Source organism: Sciurus carolinensis, chromosome 5, assembly GCF_902686445.1.
Source record: "Sciurus carolinensis chromosome 5, mSciCar1.2, whole genome shotgun sequence".
NCBI classification, from domain to species: Eukaryota; Metazoa; Chordata; class Mammalia; order Rodentia; family Sciuridae; genus Sciurus; species Sciurus carolinensis.
The window spans coordinates 12,266,425-12,282,312 of record NC_062217.1 but is presented as its reverse complement, the minus strand read 5'-3'; the positions used below and the strand labels follow the sequence as shown (position 1 = coordinate 12,282,312).

Here is a 15,888-nt window from a genome sequence, read left to right as displayed (position 1 = left end):
GGCAGTAGCAGTCAACTTTTGATTATTTACAGAATGCTCCCCTGCAGGTATTATTAATACCCCTTTAGGGAATATTAGTAATGTTTCTATTTAATTATAAGTCTTTTTTGACTCTGGAAGGGCAACGACATTTATTGTTTGCTTGCTATGTGCCAGGCACGTGTCAAGGAACTTAACATATATTATCTCATTTAATCCTCCAACAGCTCTATGAAGTAAGTACATTATTACATCCTTTTTGCAGATAAGGAAATAGAGGCATAGAAAGGCTAAACAACTCGTCTAAAGCGAAGCAGGTAGTAAAGAGTGGAGGCAGGATTTGCACCAAGACAGACGATGGCCATTTTGACTAAGTTGTCAGAATGGCAGAGTGCTGACAGAGGATGTGGTTTCCCAAACTTCCTGTGCAGACGGAGGCAGCAGCACAGGAAAGAGTTAAGAAAATGAGCCTGAGATCAGGCTGCCGGTCACTGAACCCAGCTCCACCACTCACTAGCTGCTTGACCTTGGGCAAGTTATTTGACCTCTTTATACTTCAGTTTTCTCACATTTACCTCAACAGGTTGTGGTAAGGATTAAACTTGTTAATATCTGTGCAGCTCTTAAAATAGTGTCTGGTACATCGTGAGGGCTACAAAGTGTTATGTCAGTAACATCAAGGTCTGTATTAGCTAGAATCATGCATGATAATCAAGAGTTGACTGCACAGAAAACTGTTTTCTACTTGCTTTAATAAAAAGCACAAAAGCCAATGACTGAAAGAAATGTTTAAGAAAAGGAAAGGCCTTGAAGAATTTGTCATGTAAATTTAGCTTAATCATATATAAACACAAACTGAAATCTTGTATAGTGGCTGCAAAATCAATTTAGTACTGATATAAATGCAGTTTGACATAAAATTTGAGATATTAAATTATGAAATGGTGTGCATTAGCAGAAATACATACAGGGATGCAAAGATGTTACAGTATTGATCTAGATTATAAAGAAAGATGGCAATATAATAAAACACAATGTAATGTCTTCCTCCAAGGAGTGAAAATAACTCCATGCTTATTAATTGGCAATTTTCTTAATACTCCAGAGAGGAAGGCATTTTGTATATATAGATCAGGAAATGAAGTACAGAAAACCTAGGGCATGTCCTTGAGACCAGTAATGGGGATAAAACAACCCACACTCGGAATTCCTTATCCAGGTCACCGTATCATAGTATGTATTAGGAGGAAACAAAAGTAACGTTCTGTCATTTTTGACTTAAATAAATGTTAGAAATTATAGAATGATTTTTAAAAGCCTACAAAAAGGATTTTTTTCAAAGCCACAGATGCACTTTTTACAATATATAAGAGGACTGTGACAACCAGTGCCTCTCATGATGAGGAAAGGTAACACATTTGGCAACTTGCCAGTTCTGTTTCTTTTTCTTTTTTCTTTTTGGGCATGAAATCTTCCAGAGAAAAGATGAATGGATATTGGGGGGATGAATATTAACTGTACTGCCTTTATATAAACCAAGGCATTAGTTCATTTGGGAAGTTTTTTTGGTAAGATAGAGACAATGAAAGAGGAAAACGTACAGATGGATGGCTATTTTTAAAGTGATAATTAACCATGGTAAGAGGGGACCAAAACAAAATAAAAAACACAACACCTGTTGTTAGACCAACCACAATTTCACAAAGATCAAAGGAACACTTTATGGAGGGCTGCCATTTACCCCAAATGAGTTTTAGTCTGGGTTTATTTTTAACAAGGAACTTGCTTTAATGACTGTTTAAATTTATTTCTTTCTCTGCATAGAACTGTCCTTTTCTTTTTCTAAGAAATCTGTTGGTTAGGTGTATCCAGATGACCATTATAAATGAGATGGCCCACACAGTAAAGAATTTTCCTGCCTTTGGCTGAAAGCCTAGGAACTATTTAAAAATTAGAATTTGACAATGTGCTGGTTTTGCTTTGTTTTGTTTTGTTTTTTGGTAGTACAGGGATTGAACCCAGAGGGGCATTCTACAACTGAGCTACATCCCTGGCCCTGTAATTTTTCTTTAGAGACAGAGTCTCAGAAGCTGTCCAGGCTAGCTTCAAACTTGAATCCTCATGCCTCAGCCTCCCTAGTCTGACCAGTGACAATGTGCTGTTTTAAAAAATATATGTAACCAATATGCCATGCTAATTAAGCAATTATGTAATTATGTATACATATATGGAAATGTAATGACAAAATTTCTCTAAGCTATCACAACACCCATAAGCCAAAATACCATTTATGTAGCATCTTTTAGAATAAGAGATTCATATAGGAATCTGTTGGTCTTATATGACTCTGTGAGTCATACAGGAATCTAAAAGAACTAGTCCCTTTAGCTACAACATTGTCAAGTTGGAATTTCCTTAAACTGTTTCATCTAAAAAATCAGGATTCCTAAGTTAGTACTGTTTTTAAAAGTCAAAAATAAATGGCAGCATGGACTATCTCAATCGTTGAGACTGAGGACAGCATGCCTCAAGGTGCAGCTTAAAGCTATACACGAAGGAAGACTTTCAACAGTCGCTGTGTTATAAACCAACACAGTAAAATGGAATTGAATTAGGAAATCCAGGAAAGTGGTCTTGAGAGACAGAAATTTCTTAAATCAAGGGTGAGCAACTTTTTGAAAGCAGATTCTGGCCAGGGAAATGAGTGTGGAGTGAAGGATATTCGTTTCCACTAGGGGGCAGTAGTGCCTTGGCACACTGTACAGAGTCCCTCCACCTGACTGGTCAGAGCAGAAGGGCGGGACTTCTCTACAGACATCTTTGACCTGAGTCTTTAGGATTCACTGCTTAAATTTACCCAATATTTATTGTTGTTACTGATAAAAACTTACTCTAAAATCTCAAAAATATTTTAAATAGGGGTCCAAAATGAGATTTTTACCCCCTTTTGTTATCTGCTATGCTTAGCTTTAATTAACCTTATTCTACCTTCTAAATTTATCTTACCCAAATAGACCAACTTCCTAATGGTGACTACATTTATCAACTTGTCCTTGCTCCTCACCATCATGACATCGGAGGTGATGTGAGCAGGGCAGAAGCCCATTCTAGAGTCACAGGCCTGTTGTGATAGTGAGAAGATGTTTGGGATAGCAGACTAAAGTCAGATCCCGAGTCCCACACAATGTGCTTCCCTCTTGATAGCTGCCTTTCCTTTGGGAAATCAAAATTCTTATTTTTATATTATTTTTCTCTAGACCAAAATATAAATCCTGAAAAATAATAAGTTTTAAGTTTTATGAGAAAACAAAATTACTCAATGATGAGAAATCTTGCTAAGAGAATTCCCCAAATGTAGATCTACTATCTTAGATATATTAATTCATGGCACATGACTTTACTCCATGTAAACATATTTATGCCAAATATCAAACCGATCAACTTCAACAAATCATTATTCACCTCCCTCCCATGTTTATTGTGAAGATCTTCTTCACAGATAGGCAAGGAGTAGAATATAGAATAAGGAATGATACTCCAAAGCAAAAATTATGTGATTTGCTTTCTGCTCTGATTCATACACGAGAAAACAAATATGCTCAGAATGGTCTGCAGACAGTCTGTAATCCAGGAGTTTGTAGTTTAGAAGGAGGTGTCATGCCGTCAGCTTCTTCTCTGCAGAACCCTGCACCTAAAGCTCAGCTGTGTCTAAAATGCTACTAGCACGAATATAGACCTAAAACTTGTAAGAACAATTGGTTTAGACATACTATACTTTTCAGTTTAAAGTACTCTTTAAGGACATTAAAATGACTGATTTTAACAAGCATTGTATCAGACTCTCTCAATTCTGAGATACCCATTAATTGCAAAAAGTATCAATTAAAGATATACAAACATACTAGATGTAATAGTAAGATACAGCCCAATTTCAGAAATGGTACAAAATGTGCAAAAAATGCATCTCAGAATCAAGAAATGTGGCTTCGCAAACAAACATTTAATTTGCTTTCTCGTGTATATACGTTAAAAGCATCTGAGTACACTTTACCCAATTTTAAAGATGGAGTATGTGCACTTAAAAACTTTGGAAAGATTAATTTTAATTCAGAGATGCATATATTCTCTGTATTTTTCATATTAATCCACATCTAAATTTATCTTATATATAGTAATTATCACTTCATTTTCTTACTGTGCTTCACAGATATCACAGAATTTCAGAGCTAAATAAGGCCTCGGAAACCATGTTGTCTCACTCCTCACACCATGCTCACGTGACCAGGACAACGTTCCAGCAGGGCCTCATCCCCCTTTCCATAACCCCGGTTTCAAGTGCCCGCTCCAGCTTCACAGGTGGCTCAGTACACACCACGCACAGGCAGTTCAGTTAGAATGCTTTCCCACACTGGCCTGAAATCAGATTCTCTGAAATTTAACTCAGTGATCTTAAATTGCCCTTTGTACTGTGTTACATGAAATACAAGTTTTCTTTACATGTCTCTACCTCTTAGTTGGCTTTCCCTCCTATCCCACCAGCAGGAAAAATGAATTATCATGCAAATGAATTTAATAGAGTCCTAGAACAATATATAACAAAGTAAATGCAAAGTGTTATTTTTTGTTTTTTGTTTTTTTGGTGAATACATCACTTATTTATAAACCTTTTCACCTAGTTTTCCCTTCCTTTGGGGGTTTACATGTTTACGGGTAGCTGTAACTCTCAATTTGTTCTTTGATACAAATCTCTTCTATTGCCAAACAATGAGTGCAAGTTACACTAAAATAGGTCAATAGTTAATTAGTTAATAGTTCATATACCTGGGCAATGACCCAAACAACAAATCTGTTCTTTAAGAGTGGTTTTCCAAATAGTTAAGACTATTCAGCCATGATTAGCCATGATTGCTATTTTCATGATTTCCCACCCAAGTTAAAAAGTAAATTTAAGTCACTGCCAGAGTTTCATGGGCAACACATAGGGTGTCTTCCCTGGTCCTACTCTTGATGGGTGCTGGGGACGGCCAGGGATGCTGTAGATGGCCAAACCACAGATGACTAAGTTTCTCACAGGCTTCTGCTGCTCCCTGCTGGTCTAACTGAGGTCTGACAAAACATTTCCTACTTGGACACAGAGGACGTGAATGGTGCAAATGTACAGGGACTCTTGCTGTTTTTAGTCATTTTAGACTCTGGGATATCCTGGCAGGTCGCTCACATATTGGATCTGTGTCATATGGTTGGTCCAACAGAAGGTATTGTATTTATTGGTAAGTAGGATTTTTAAAAAGATATCTCCACAAATTTCCCATAGGACACCTAGGCACAGATGTAAACAGAAAGTATGAACATCTCCCTAGGCATGTTCACAACTGTGCACATGCATACATGTTACAGTATACGCTCCCTTCTCTGGGGCTGTGGTTGAGTTGAATATTCAGAGCTCAAAGAGCTACTGGAGGGAAAGGCTGAGGTCACTCAGCACAGACATACTCAGAATTAGAGAAGGAAGGAAGACTGAGTCCTGGGAGTAGATGCAATGCCTGAGGAGGCATCGGACCAGCTCAGGGTGAGGAGGAACTGTGAACACTCAGACAAAGGCTACAAGAGTCAGTGGCAAACTGTTCCCTGCCAAAGCGGGAGGAATGTGACTGATGACAGGGTGCCACCGAAAACTGAAGAAAGCGGAACGAGACAGGAGAGAAGCGAGCAGGGGAGCCGGTGTTCTCTCTGGGAGGCAGGGAGAGAGAATAGAAGTCGACCATGCTAACAACATGGCTCCTGGCAGCAGCACGATGCCAGCTGTCTCTCCTCCAATTCAAGTTACCACCACAGATCCATTTGCAGCAGAAGGAGCTTCTGCACAGTGAAGTGGATTAAGGCCACTTCTTCATATGTTGATCATTAATTTAATTTTTGCTTATTTTCTGTGTTTCACAAACGATTATCTTTGGAAGTAGGTCCTTGATCTGCTTTTTATTTTTTTTATTTTTTATTTAAATGCTTTAAAATTAAAGCATTTATTTCAACTGATAGTGAATTAGTCTCTGTGTTATATAAATTATCTGGTCAAAGGGAGTCTAGCAGGTCAAGCATATCACCAGGGACTGAATTGCTATTGCTAAACAGGAAATGAAAGTTACAAATAAAAAACTATAGGTTTTGTTTCAACCCCTTGCCCAAAGTTTAAAAGTCAAATATTGTAGCCTTAAGTGTGTCACTAAATGTACAGCTAAGTGTAGAACTTAGAACAAGCATTTTAAGGTTCTCAATTCAGTGTGTGGCAGACTGACACAATATTGATTGAAATGCAGTCTAGAATTTTACAAAGAGAGACTATACCTACTACATTTAATTTTGTTGGTGTGGAAGTGTGAGGAGTTGCTGGATTTCCATTCCTCACTTGTCTCACTTTGAACTATTATCAATACTAGATGATGAGAACATTGTCTTTACTCTCAGTGTGTATTAGAGAGAGGTATGAAAATCACAGTGAATGGAAATTTATGATTAGAAAGGATGGAAAAATATTAATAATCATGTAATTAAAGACAGTACTTGGAATGAGAACAAATAAATACAAACAGTCCAGGTAAAACAGTACATAGCTAGGTCATGCTTGGAGAAGAAATGGAATGATTTCGAGAACACAACACAAACAGAAATGGGACTTTTTGTAGATGGTCATATTAATTTTTTTCATGTGCTGGGTGGTTTGATATCTCAGGTTTTCTGCTTTGAGGAAACCCTTAAGTAGATGAAACACTGAAATTTCTAGAAACAGCACACGATGCAATGACTGATAAAAGTAAATTTAAAATATGCTCCCATGTTTTGGCAGAATCTCTATGGTGAAGTTAGAAAAGCCCCAAAGTTAGGAAGGCAAGATGAACAAAAGGTCTTGGTTTGCAAGTGAAGCGGCCTCATAAGCAGACTTCGACCTGATTAAATCTTACCATTGTCTACAGAAATTCCAAGCACACTTGATATCTTTCTCACACTGAAAACACAGAAAAAGTCACTTTGTTATTGGACGCTTTTTCACACCCTCACAAATCGATTCACGGGCTTTCTGTTTTCACAGCAGTGTAAGGATTAACACACATTCAGAGGTGGAATGTCAGAATGTGGATGCTTCATCAATTACACGCACGAGATCAGGAGGGCAAAAGTAGACTGCCCCAGATGTTCTCAGGAGGTATGGGGGAAAATTAACGATAAGCTGACTACAGGCAATGAATCCAACGATCCCGTTTAAAGTACTGGGAATATTAGGCTATTGAGCCTACCACATTTTGCTTTGGGGATGGGGCAAAGGGTCTAATGCTTTTAGGACTGGTGCTGTAGTTGATTGTGTTCCACATTTTGTCACTCCCCAGGGCTGAGGACTGTCCTCAAATGAAGGGAACTGTGCCATGAGCTCTTCATCCTACTTGCTTTGAGCTGGAAGAAAAATCAAGTTGGTGATGTGGTACGGTGTGGCTGGTGATCGCCCTCTGAGATGGCAGAGAGATGGCTGGCTGTTACGATGGTATGTCATGGGACTTACTGTGGTTAAAAGTGACAGAGTTATCCAGGCTGCCCAGCTGCTGCAATCTGGCATGCATCATTCCTGTTCTGTTACGGGAAACAGGCAATGTCTGAGATTTTCGATCATGAACTATGGGTCCCAACCCCTCCTGGTTCCTGCAACATGAGTGAAATGGGATAGAAGCAAAAGTTAGATGTGTTACACTGCAGCAAGAGGGGAGCATTAGTGAAGCAGGACATGGCACGGAGGGGACGAGCCACGCACTGACAGTGCAGATGAGCAGCCACAGACACATGGGCGGCAGCTCTTACGAGTTCACAGCAAAGCCCCTGATGACAAAGAAGCAAAAATCAAGCCAAAGCAGAGACCTTCTCATTTTTAGGAAATACTATAGAGACACACTTTAAAAAAGTGAGCAGCACTCCAACGTGGTTCTAAAGGTCAGCATTCTGACAACTGTCAAGACACTGTGAACCTTCAGGGATAATGCTATGAAAGAGCAAAAAAAATCCTTTGGTTTCTAATTTTAAAAATGCACTGGAAGAAACAGAGAACATACATGCAATGGGAGGGTTATATGAGGCAGTTTTAACACCTTTATTCTTACCCAAGCAGGAAGGAGAAGAGCCACACACTTTGTTAAACTTGTCAGCAGTCAAGTAGAGAAAACAGAAAAGTGATCTGGGTTAGCAAACAGCTGACGTCCTACAGTGTACCATCACCAGAGCAGACGGAAATGAGACCTGCTCCCCCATCCCGGAGCCAACCGTGCCCCTCACTGTGTTACTGTGTGTAGGAGAACAGGGACATGCATGGACTATCATCAATGGCATGCTGCTGAGTGATTTCCAAGTGACAGGAAAAGGCACAATGTTCATAAAACTGGACCACCGGGGATGGCAAACACTGACAATGTTCACATTATGGTTCAGGATCTTTACTGCATGCAGCAGAGACCATGGCAATTTTCCATAAAGCAGGACATATCTTTCCACAGTGCATGGAACAAAGTAGCAACATCTCCACTCCTGTCTTCCTCTGATTGGCTATTGTTAAAGCAGTCCATATCATATGCAAATATATACAGGGGCTTATGAAGTCAGAAGATTTTCTTTAAAAAAGTTAAATTTATGTCCACTGGAAAAAATTAGCCTCTTTGTAAAACCCAAATCTAAAATATTTTGTCAGGACAGAAATCTTCAGCTTTCCCTATTCGCCATTTTAAGCTCAGAGGCATTTTATTCTACTTGATGGAACATGCTCCAAATGCCATCTTGTGACGTAAGTGACAGTATCTGCAAAGAGGGTGTGAAGCTCACCCAGCACGGTACTTTTGTGTTATAAAATACACTTCTTGCCCATATTCATGGGACAAAGTAAAAGAGAATAAAAGTCAAGGTAAGAAATGATATTGGTATAGAGGCACCTTGTATATACTTGCATTTTGTACTCAAAAACTCAAATATAAAAATTACTGTTGTGAATAAAAAATAAAAGTTAAGATTAAAGTACTTTAAATGCTACATTTCAATTAAAAATAGAAAACATCTATAGGAAGAAAGCATAAAATAGTCTAAATTTGCTTCTTTTTAAAAGAAAACACATGCTTTTATTTCTTAACATACAACATAATTCTAAAAATTTCTTAAGCATCCCCAAATGAGGACAATGCTAATATAAAAAGCAAATCTTCACACTCCAATAGAAAGTCTATTAATCTGTTCTAGTTCATTGCTATAAAATAGAATTAGGATAAACAGATCTCCATTATGACTAAACTTTAAAGCTTTTCTTAAAACAGAAATGTCGACTTACTTAATAATTACAATGTTAAAAACAACAATAGAAAAACGTGCTGGGTAGAATAAGATCCCACCTGCACTAACAGAAAGGCTCGCCACACAGACACTGAACGGCTACAGGGCAGAGTCGGAGCCTGAGAGGACAAGACGTGCAACGGGAATCGCTGTGAGGTACACGTCGGCAACAGCCTCCAGCTCTCCAGGAGCCCAGGATGTGGCGCCCAGGGCAATGGGGAGCTGAGACACTCAACAGAGTTCCAGTCAGATACAACCCAGGCACTAACTGATGAGTCAGAGTAAGAGCAGGAAAAGCTCCATTTAGAGGAAACTTGTGGAAGTCCACACAATTTGAGACAGGCTAAAAAAATTCTTTCATTAAGAAAGGAGAGGGCTGGGGTTGTGGCTCAGGGGTAGAACACTTGCCTAGCATGGATGAGGCACTAGGTTCAATCCTCAGCACCACATATAAATAAGTAAAATAAAGGTCCATTGACAACTAAAATATATATGCATAAAGAAAGGAGAGTGGTCAGATGAGAAATTGAGTTGGGAGAAAGAACAGCAAAAATGACCTCTGAATGTGAAACAGGAAGAGAAATCATTGAGAAAAGAAACTATATGAAGAATGGGAGAAAAGTAAGAGAAGGAGAGGATGAGGGAGAATTTGGAATGAAGAGTAGAAGTTAGCAGTAGGCCACGAAAGAGAATCTTTCCAAGAGAGGAGTATGAGACAAAATGAGACAGAAGGAAGGCAGGAACACCAACAAAAGATGCTACCAGATTCTACAGTGGCAATCCAAGGCCTGCCAACTGTCTCCATGGCTGTTTATGTGAATCCCACCTGCCAATCACCACAGACGACCACTCCCACACATTCAGATCCAAGTACTGTAGAAAGTGACATGACATTTCAAACTAGAATGCCCCACAGTACCTGGCTATGTAGCGCTTCCCCATGTACTGGAACTGGTGCAAGCAGACCCTGCAGAGGGGATGAAAAATTATCAGGAACATGAAGAAAAGATTATTTTCAATATAATATTTTATTTAAGGTCACTAATAACAAATTAAATATATTATGTCTACTACTAATCCCTTCCTTTCTGGTTTTTAGGAATCTCTGGAAGGTCCCTCTAAACCCAGAGAAATCATTAAACTATAAGGGGAGCCCACAGCTTAATAATAGTACTGTGGTGGCTGGTGGAGCACCACAGAATGAAGGCCGAGGACCATGGGGCCTTCCGCCCACTTGGGGCTGGCAGGTTTACTCCAAGGCAGCTTGCCTTAGGGTATGCTGGAGGGGCTGGGGTTGGGGCTCAGTGCTGGAGCACTTGCTTAGCACCTGTGAGGCACAGGGTTTGACTCTCGGCACCACATTTAAAAAAATAAACAAATAAAATAAAGGTACTGTGTCCATCTATAACAAAAAATATTTTTTTAAAAAAGAGTATTTTGGACACCCCAAACACTGAGTTGCTTGTCCATCCTCATTCACGTCTATATAAGGAACTCTGTTTTGGCTCAAGTGTATGGAGTAATAATACCTTACAGACATCCAGTATGTGGTTTTTAATTTTATTTTAATGTACCTACAACACTTGACTCTTTAAAAATCCATGCAATAAGAGATTAAGACAACACATCCTTTGGAGCTGATTCTTCACCACAGGACAACTCCCCTGTTTCACTCCGCAGAGGGAGTAGTCATGAGACTATGAAGCAGTCTCTGCTAGTGGGTCAAGTCCACGGCCTTTTACTTCTGAACACTGGGTTTCCGCTTGAGTTCACGCAAATATGTCTGGCAACATAATATGATCTGAACTAACAGACATTAAGAGTTATAATTTATCCAATTACTGTGGGTAGCAGAACTTCAGGGTTTTTTTAAACTGCAGATATTTATGTGTTTGACTTTGGATGCTGCCAGAATATCACCGAATATACTCTCTGTATAAATTTTTCAAAAAAATTCTGAATTTGAAAAATTATCTGCCCCTCGCAGTTTTGGAAGGCATTACGGAATTGTGTTTCTAAAAAGAAAGAGCTTAAGAGATATCAGAAACTCATACTAAAGAGATAAAATGAGACAATATAGTTACTAGATTCAACTTACAAAAGCAGCATCTCCCCAATTCAGTGAGTAAAATTATTTTATTTAAGTGACTTATAAACATAAATCGTTACCTTTTATCTACAATGACTACATATCTGCAGTAATTTAAAGTTGACCACTGTTTACTAGCTCCTAATTTCTGAAATGGGTGCTGGGGTCAGTCCAGGAGAAAGAGCTTAAGGAATAAGAGAGTAAGTGACATAAAATACATTCCTGGCTCAACTCCACAGAGTTCTTCAGACCTCTTATCTGGGAAGGGTTATAAGGTGAGGTTTGAGGGTACACAGCTGAGGTGGATGAGGTGGAACACTTGTCTAGCATGTGCAAGGCCCTGGGTTTGATCCCTAGCACCACAGGGGTGAGGTGGAATTACGAGGCAATAAGCAAAGGCAAAATTACTCACTCAGATATTGTAAAAAAATCCATAAGTTCAGATGTTGAAGCCTTGTTCCAATATGTAAACAAAGCATCTAGAAAATAAATATTTATTTGGTCAGAATTACCACACATCTCATTTACATTATGGAGAATCACCTACTGTGATAATGGAAAGAGACCCCAGATTGTAGGCCTACAAACCTTTCCTGTGCCCAAGTCCTAGATAATCAAAGGACAAAAAAATAGTGGTTAACATACACAACAGGCTTAATGCAATTTATTTATCTTTTTATTGAAAGCAAATTAATAGTATTTATTAAAGTAATAGAAAACAGAGTTTCTGCAGTGGGAGGGGTCCCAAGAGGGGTTACCCCAGGTTTATTCAATTTAAAAAAGTCATGCTTAAACACCTGAACTTGAATCTTCTTATACATCATCTGGTACTATATTACAGTACAATGCTTATTTAAATTATACATACCATGCTCTTAAATAGACAAGAATATTACAAAATACAAGTAGGCATACAATCCAAAGTTAGGCTCTCATTATTTCCTACTACATAAACTTTCTACATGATACACATACTATTTTGTCCTTGAGTTTTAACTGAACAGTACAGCTTCAATCTACCTCAAACTTTTCCAAGATGCACAATATTCCTCCTTGTGGATGCACCGTAACTGGGTTAACCAGTTCCCTTATTGAGAGACATTTACTGGTCTTTTCCTGACATTTTCTACTATAATTATGCCTTAATGAATGTGAGACTTTGCATACACATCCAACTACATCTTATAAGAAAAATTCTTAGAAGTAAAATAGTTCATCATATGGTATATATTTTTAAATGTATGTATGGTCCCTTACCAGTCTAGTATGCACAAAGGTGCTATCACTTCATAGTTAAGCAATTTTGTGCCAATAAATTTTATAAAGTTGAAAAATAGATGAAGAGATTTCCATCTCTGGAGCCTGAAATGAGTGGACAAATGGTTGCCAACAGGCCGATGACTGCATGGCCACAGACTTCACACTTATCAGAAGCAGTGACTCAGGGAAGACATGGGATATGTAGCAAGAACTGTGCCAGGGACTGTGCTAAGTGTTGTTCTAATTCCACATATATCATGTCCTCTAATCGTCACTGTCCTCCAGGCAGAAGAGCAATCCCATTTATAGATGCACCAACACAGGCTCAGAAGTTAAGGATTCTCCTATTTACCTGCCTAAAAAATACTGAATGGAGATGTAAATCAAGTGTACCTGATTCTAAAGGCATCTGGCACATGAGATGAGTAATGAGGGTGGCTCAAGGGAGTTTCCATCTTTAGGGGGTCTTGAGCATAGAATTCAGATAGACAGACTGTTACTTGTGGCTGGTCATCCTGGTGAGCCCCTGAAGAGGTAAGGAGATTCTGGCAGGTCCCCCATGGGCACCTGAAGCTGCCCCTAGATGCACCAGACACGTAGCCAGCAGCACACTATCACTCCTCCCTGTGGACTCTGGCTAGTGAGACTTACAGCTCCAAAAGGAGGGAGCAGGCACAAGAAGACAAAAAGTAGCCATGTGTGGTGTTGCACACCTGTAATCCCAGTGGCTCAGGAGGCAAAGACAGGAGGATCATGAGTTCAAAGCCAGAATCAAAAACAGTGAGGCACTAAGCAACCAGTGAGACCCTGCCTCTAAATAAAATACAAAATAGGCCTGGGGATATGGCTCAGTGGCAGAGTGCCTCTGAGTTCAATCCCCACTACTTCCCCCCACTTCCCCCCCCAAAAAAAGACACTAAAAGTGAGGGGCCCAGCATTTGAGTACGTATTAAACATGGAAGAGATAGAAGGAAAGTATAGCTACAGAAATACACAATTAATTTTGGTTGTCTCTCTCGTAAACTATCTCAGGAGGCAATTTCTCCTTCACCCTATACCACACAAAAAAAACAATTCTAGGAAGATTTTTAGATTTAAATGTAAAAATTAAAATAAAACAGTATTCAAAGAAAATATAGAGTACCTTTATGGCCCTGGGGCTAAGGAACTTCCAAAGTGGGATATATACAAATTTTAATTAAAATGGGGAAAAAATGATAACTTGAAGACAATGGCAGAAAAAAATATATTCTAAAATTGTTTCCAAGGAGGTGGCTGCATTTTAAAAATATGTGTATGACTCTCCAAAGGGCTGAATTTAAAGGATAACTTTAACTTGGATGTAAAAGTTCTAGTATTAGTCCTCAAAAAGTGGCTATGTCCTAATTACTTATTATATTCAATAGCTAAAGTTCAAAAAACTTTAAAGAAAACGTTAAACCAAGGGGGGAAAAGGATACAGCCAAAACTACTAAAAAGCAAAATTTAGAATTTTGACTTGAATGGGAAGAATTTCAATTTTATAACCCAAATATCAGAACAAATACCCAGTGCTGTTGTATTTGGTCATCATTAAAGAAAAATATTGTTTGTTTGGTCTTTGTTTTTTAAGTTGCTATTTTAAAGCAACAGAAGAACAAAATTACCTACTCCTTAAGCACTTTAAGGACCATCCTTAAGCACTTTAAGGTCATTCCTACCACCTGTGTTATAGCCAGGCCACTAATGCTGCTGAAACAAAGGCGCAGTAAATAAAAACAAAAACGTGAAGCTCAGGCAGAAAGACCTTCTTACCAGATTTTCAACACCCTTAACGGTGGCCTCCAGGTACACAGCATGAGGGGCCTCAGGTCTCAAAATATGACCCTTTGTTTTCAGAGAGTTCATCTTAATTCAGTGACCTTAAGAACTACACACCTTCTAATTTATTCTTGGGAAAATAAGACCAGATTTTTGACCAGGATAAGAATCACCACACTGATTTCTGACATAAATTCCTGGGATTGGTTATATCACACCACCAAAGCTGAAACTGTGCTGTCACACATTTATACTTTACACAATACAGGCAAAACAAGAATAATTCTGCTCACTTCTATCAAAAAATGTGGCTGTCACACTCTTAATGGGAAACATAATCTATAATAATACGACTAGAAAATCAAAACAACATATTTCCCTTCCAGTTAAAGCCAGGAATATTATACAGATATTTCTAAATGGAAGGAATACTGAGATCTGTGAGCAACATATTTTGTAATCAAAAGAATGATCAATACAGTTATGCAAGTTGTCCATGTTTGTTTGGACAGATGAAATTTAAAAAAAATTAAAAGCTACTTCGTTTGTTTTTGTCTCCTTTGTTAAGATGAGAAGCCCAGGTATAACATAAATTTTTTAAAAACCGGTCAATTCACATTTTAGAATTCATTTTCTAGAATAAAATAATTAACAAAACAATTTTTCCAAATCGAAGCTTTAATTTCTACTGCATTTAAATTGACAAACATTTTAAGGAAGGAAGAAATCCTTTTAAATCCTTGAATTTTGTAAGCTAATTACAGGTTAAAAAAATTATAGTGAAAAAGGAAAGCAAAACAGAAATCTTCATTTTTTTTACCTACCGTCAGACATGCTTTTTAAGATGTAAAGGAAACACATCAGCAGGCTCTTAATCTCTGACTGGTCAAGTTTATCACAGCGAACCACAGAATTTCCCAAAGTGCTACTTTGTTGGTGCTAAAAAGAAATATAGGTTTTTTTTTTTTTAATTCATTATACAAAAAATTCATTAAGCTTTTCTTTCTTGAAAGAGAAATATTCTTAGAATGAAGTTAAATCAAAGAAACTGGAAGTACAAGTAAATATAGGCAGAACTAAAGGACAGGCACACTTTCACTCAAATAAGTACACACAAGTGCTGTTCCTTAGAGCTCTGGCTTGTCTCCTTTGCACACTTGCCTAAGGCACAAGCCAGAAGGCACAAACCTGTCACACTGGATAGCCAGTCTAGAAACGCCAAGAAAAACCTCATGCAAAAAGTGTGTGCACTTGGGATCCAACGCAGAAGTGAGGCCTCAGAAAACACAGCCCAGCCGCCCAGCTCCTCCCGAGACAGCAGGGCTGCAACAGCAAGGAGGGCCGGAAGGGCTGCTGCCTTCAGGGTCACTGTGGGGCACTCAGGGCACCACTGGCAGGCTGCAGTGGGACAA

General features: G+C 38.6%; 1 protein-coding gene across 12 annotated transcripts in view; it reads right to left on the bottom strand.

Annotated features, from left to right (window-relative positions):
• Positions 1 to 15,888, bottom strand: part of Dock9 (dedicator of cytokinesis 9) — a 273,347-nt gene that overhangs the window by 43,762 nt on the left and 213,697 nt on the right. For 7 of the 12 annotated variants that reach the window (XM_047553251.1, XM_047553252.1, XM_047553253.1 and 4 more), the window contains exons 35-38: positions 15,301 to 15,415; positions 11,829 to 11,895; positions 10,247 to 10,294; positions 7,529 to 7,665 (exon numbers count right to left, since the gene is read on the bottom strand). In XM_047553251.1, the coding sequence (XP_047409207.1) occupies positions 7,529 to 7,665; positions 10,247 to 10,294; positions 11,829 to 11,895; positions 15,301 to 15,415 (367 nt within the window). Of the gene's footprint in view, positions 1 to 6,935; positions 6,980 to 7,528; positions 7,666 to 10,246; positions 10,295 to 11,828; positions 11,896 to 15,300; positions 15,416 to 15,888 lie in introns of all 12 variants that reach the window. The other 5 variants (XM_047553258.1, XM_047553260.1, XM_047553259.1 and 2 more) reach the window with 2 other exon arrangements.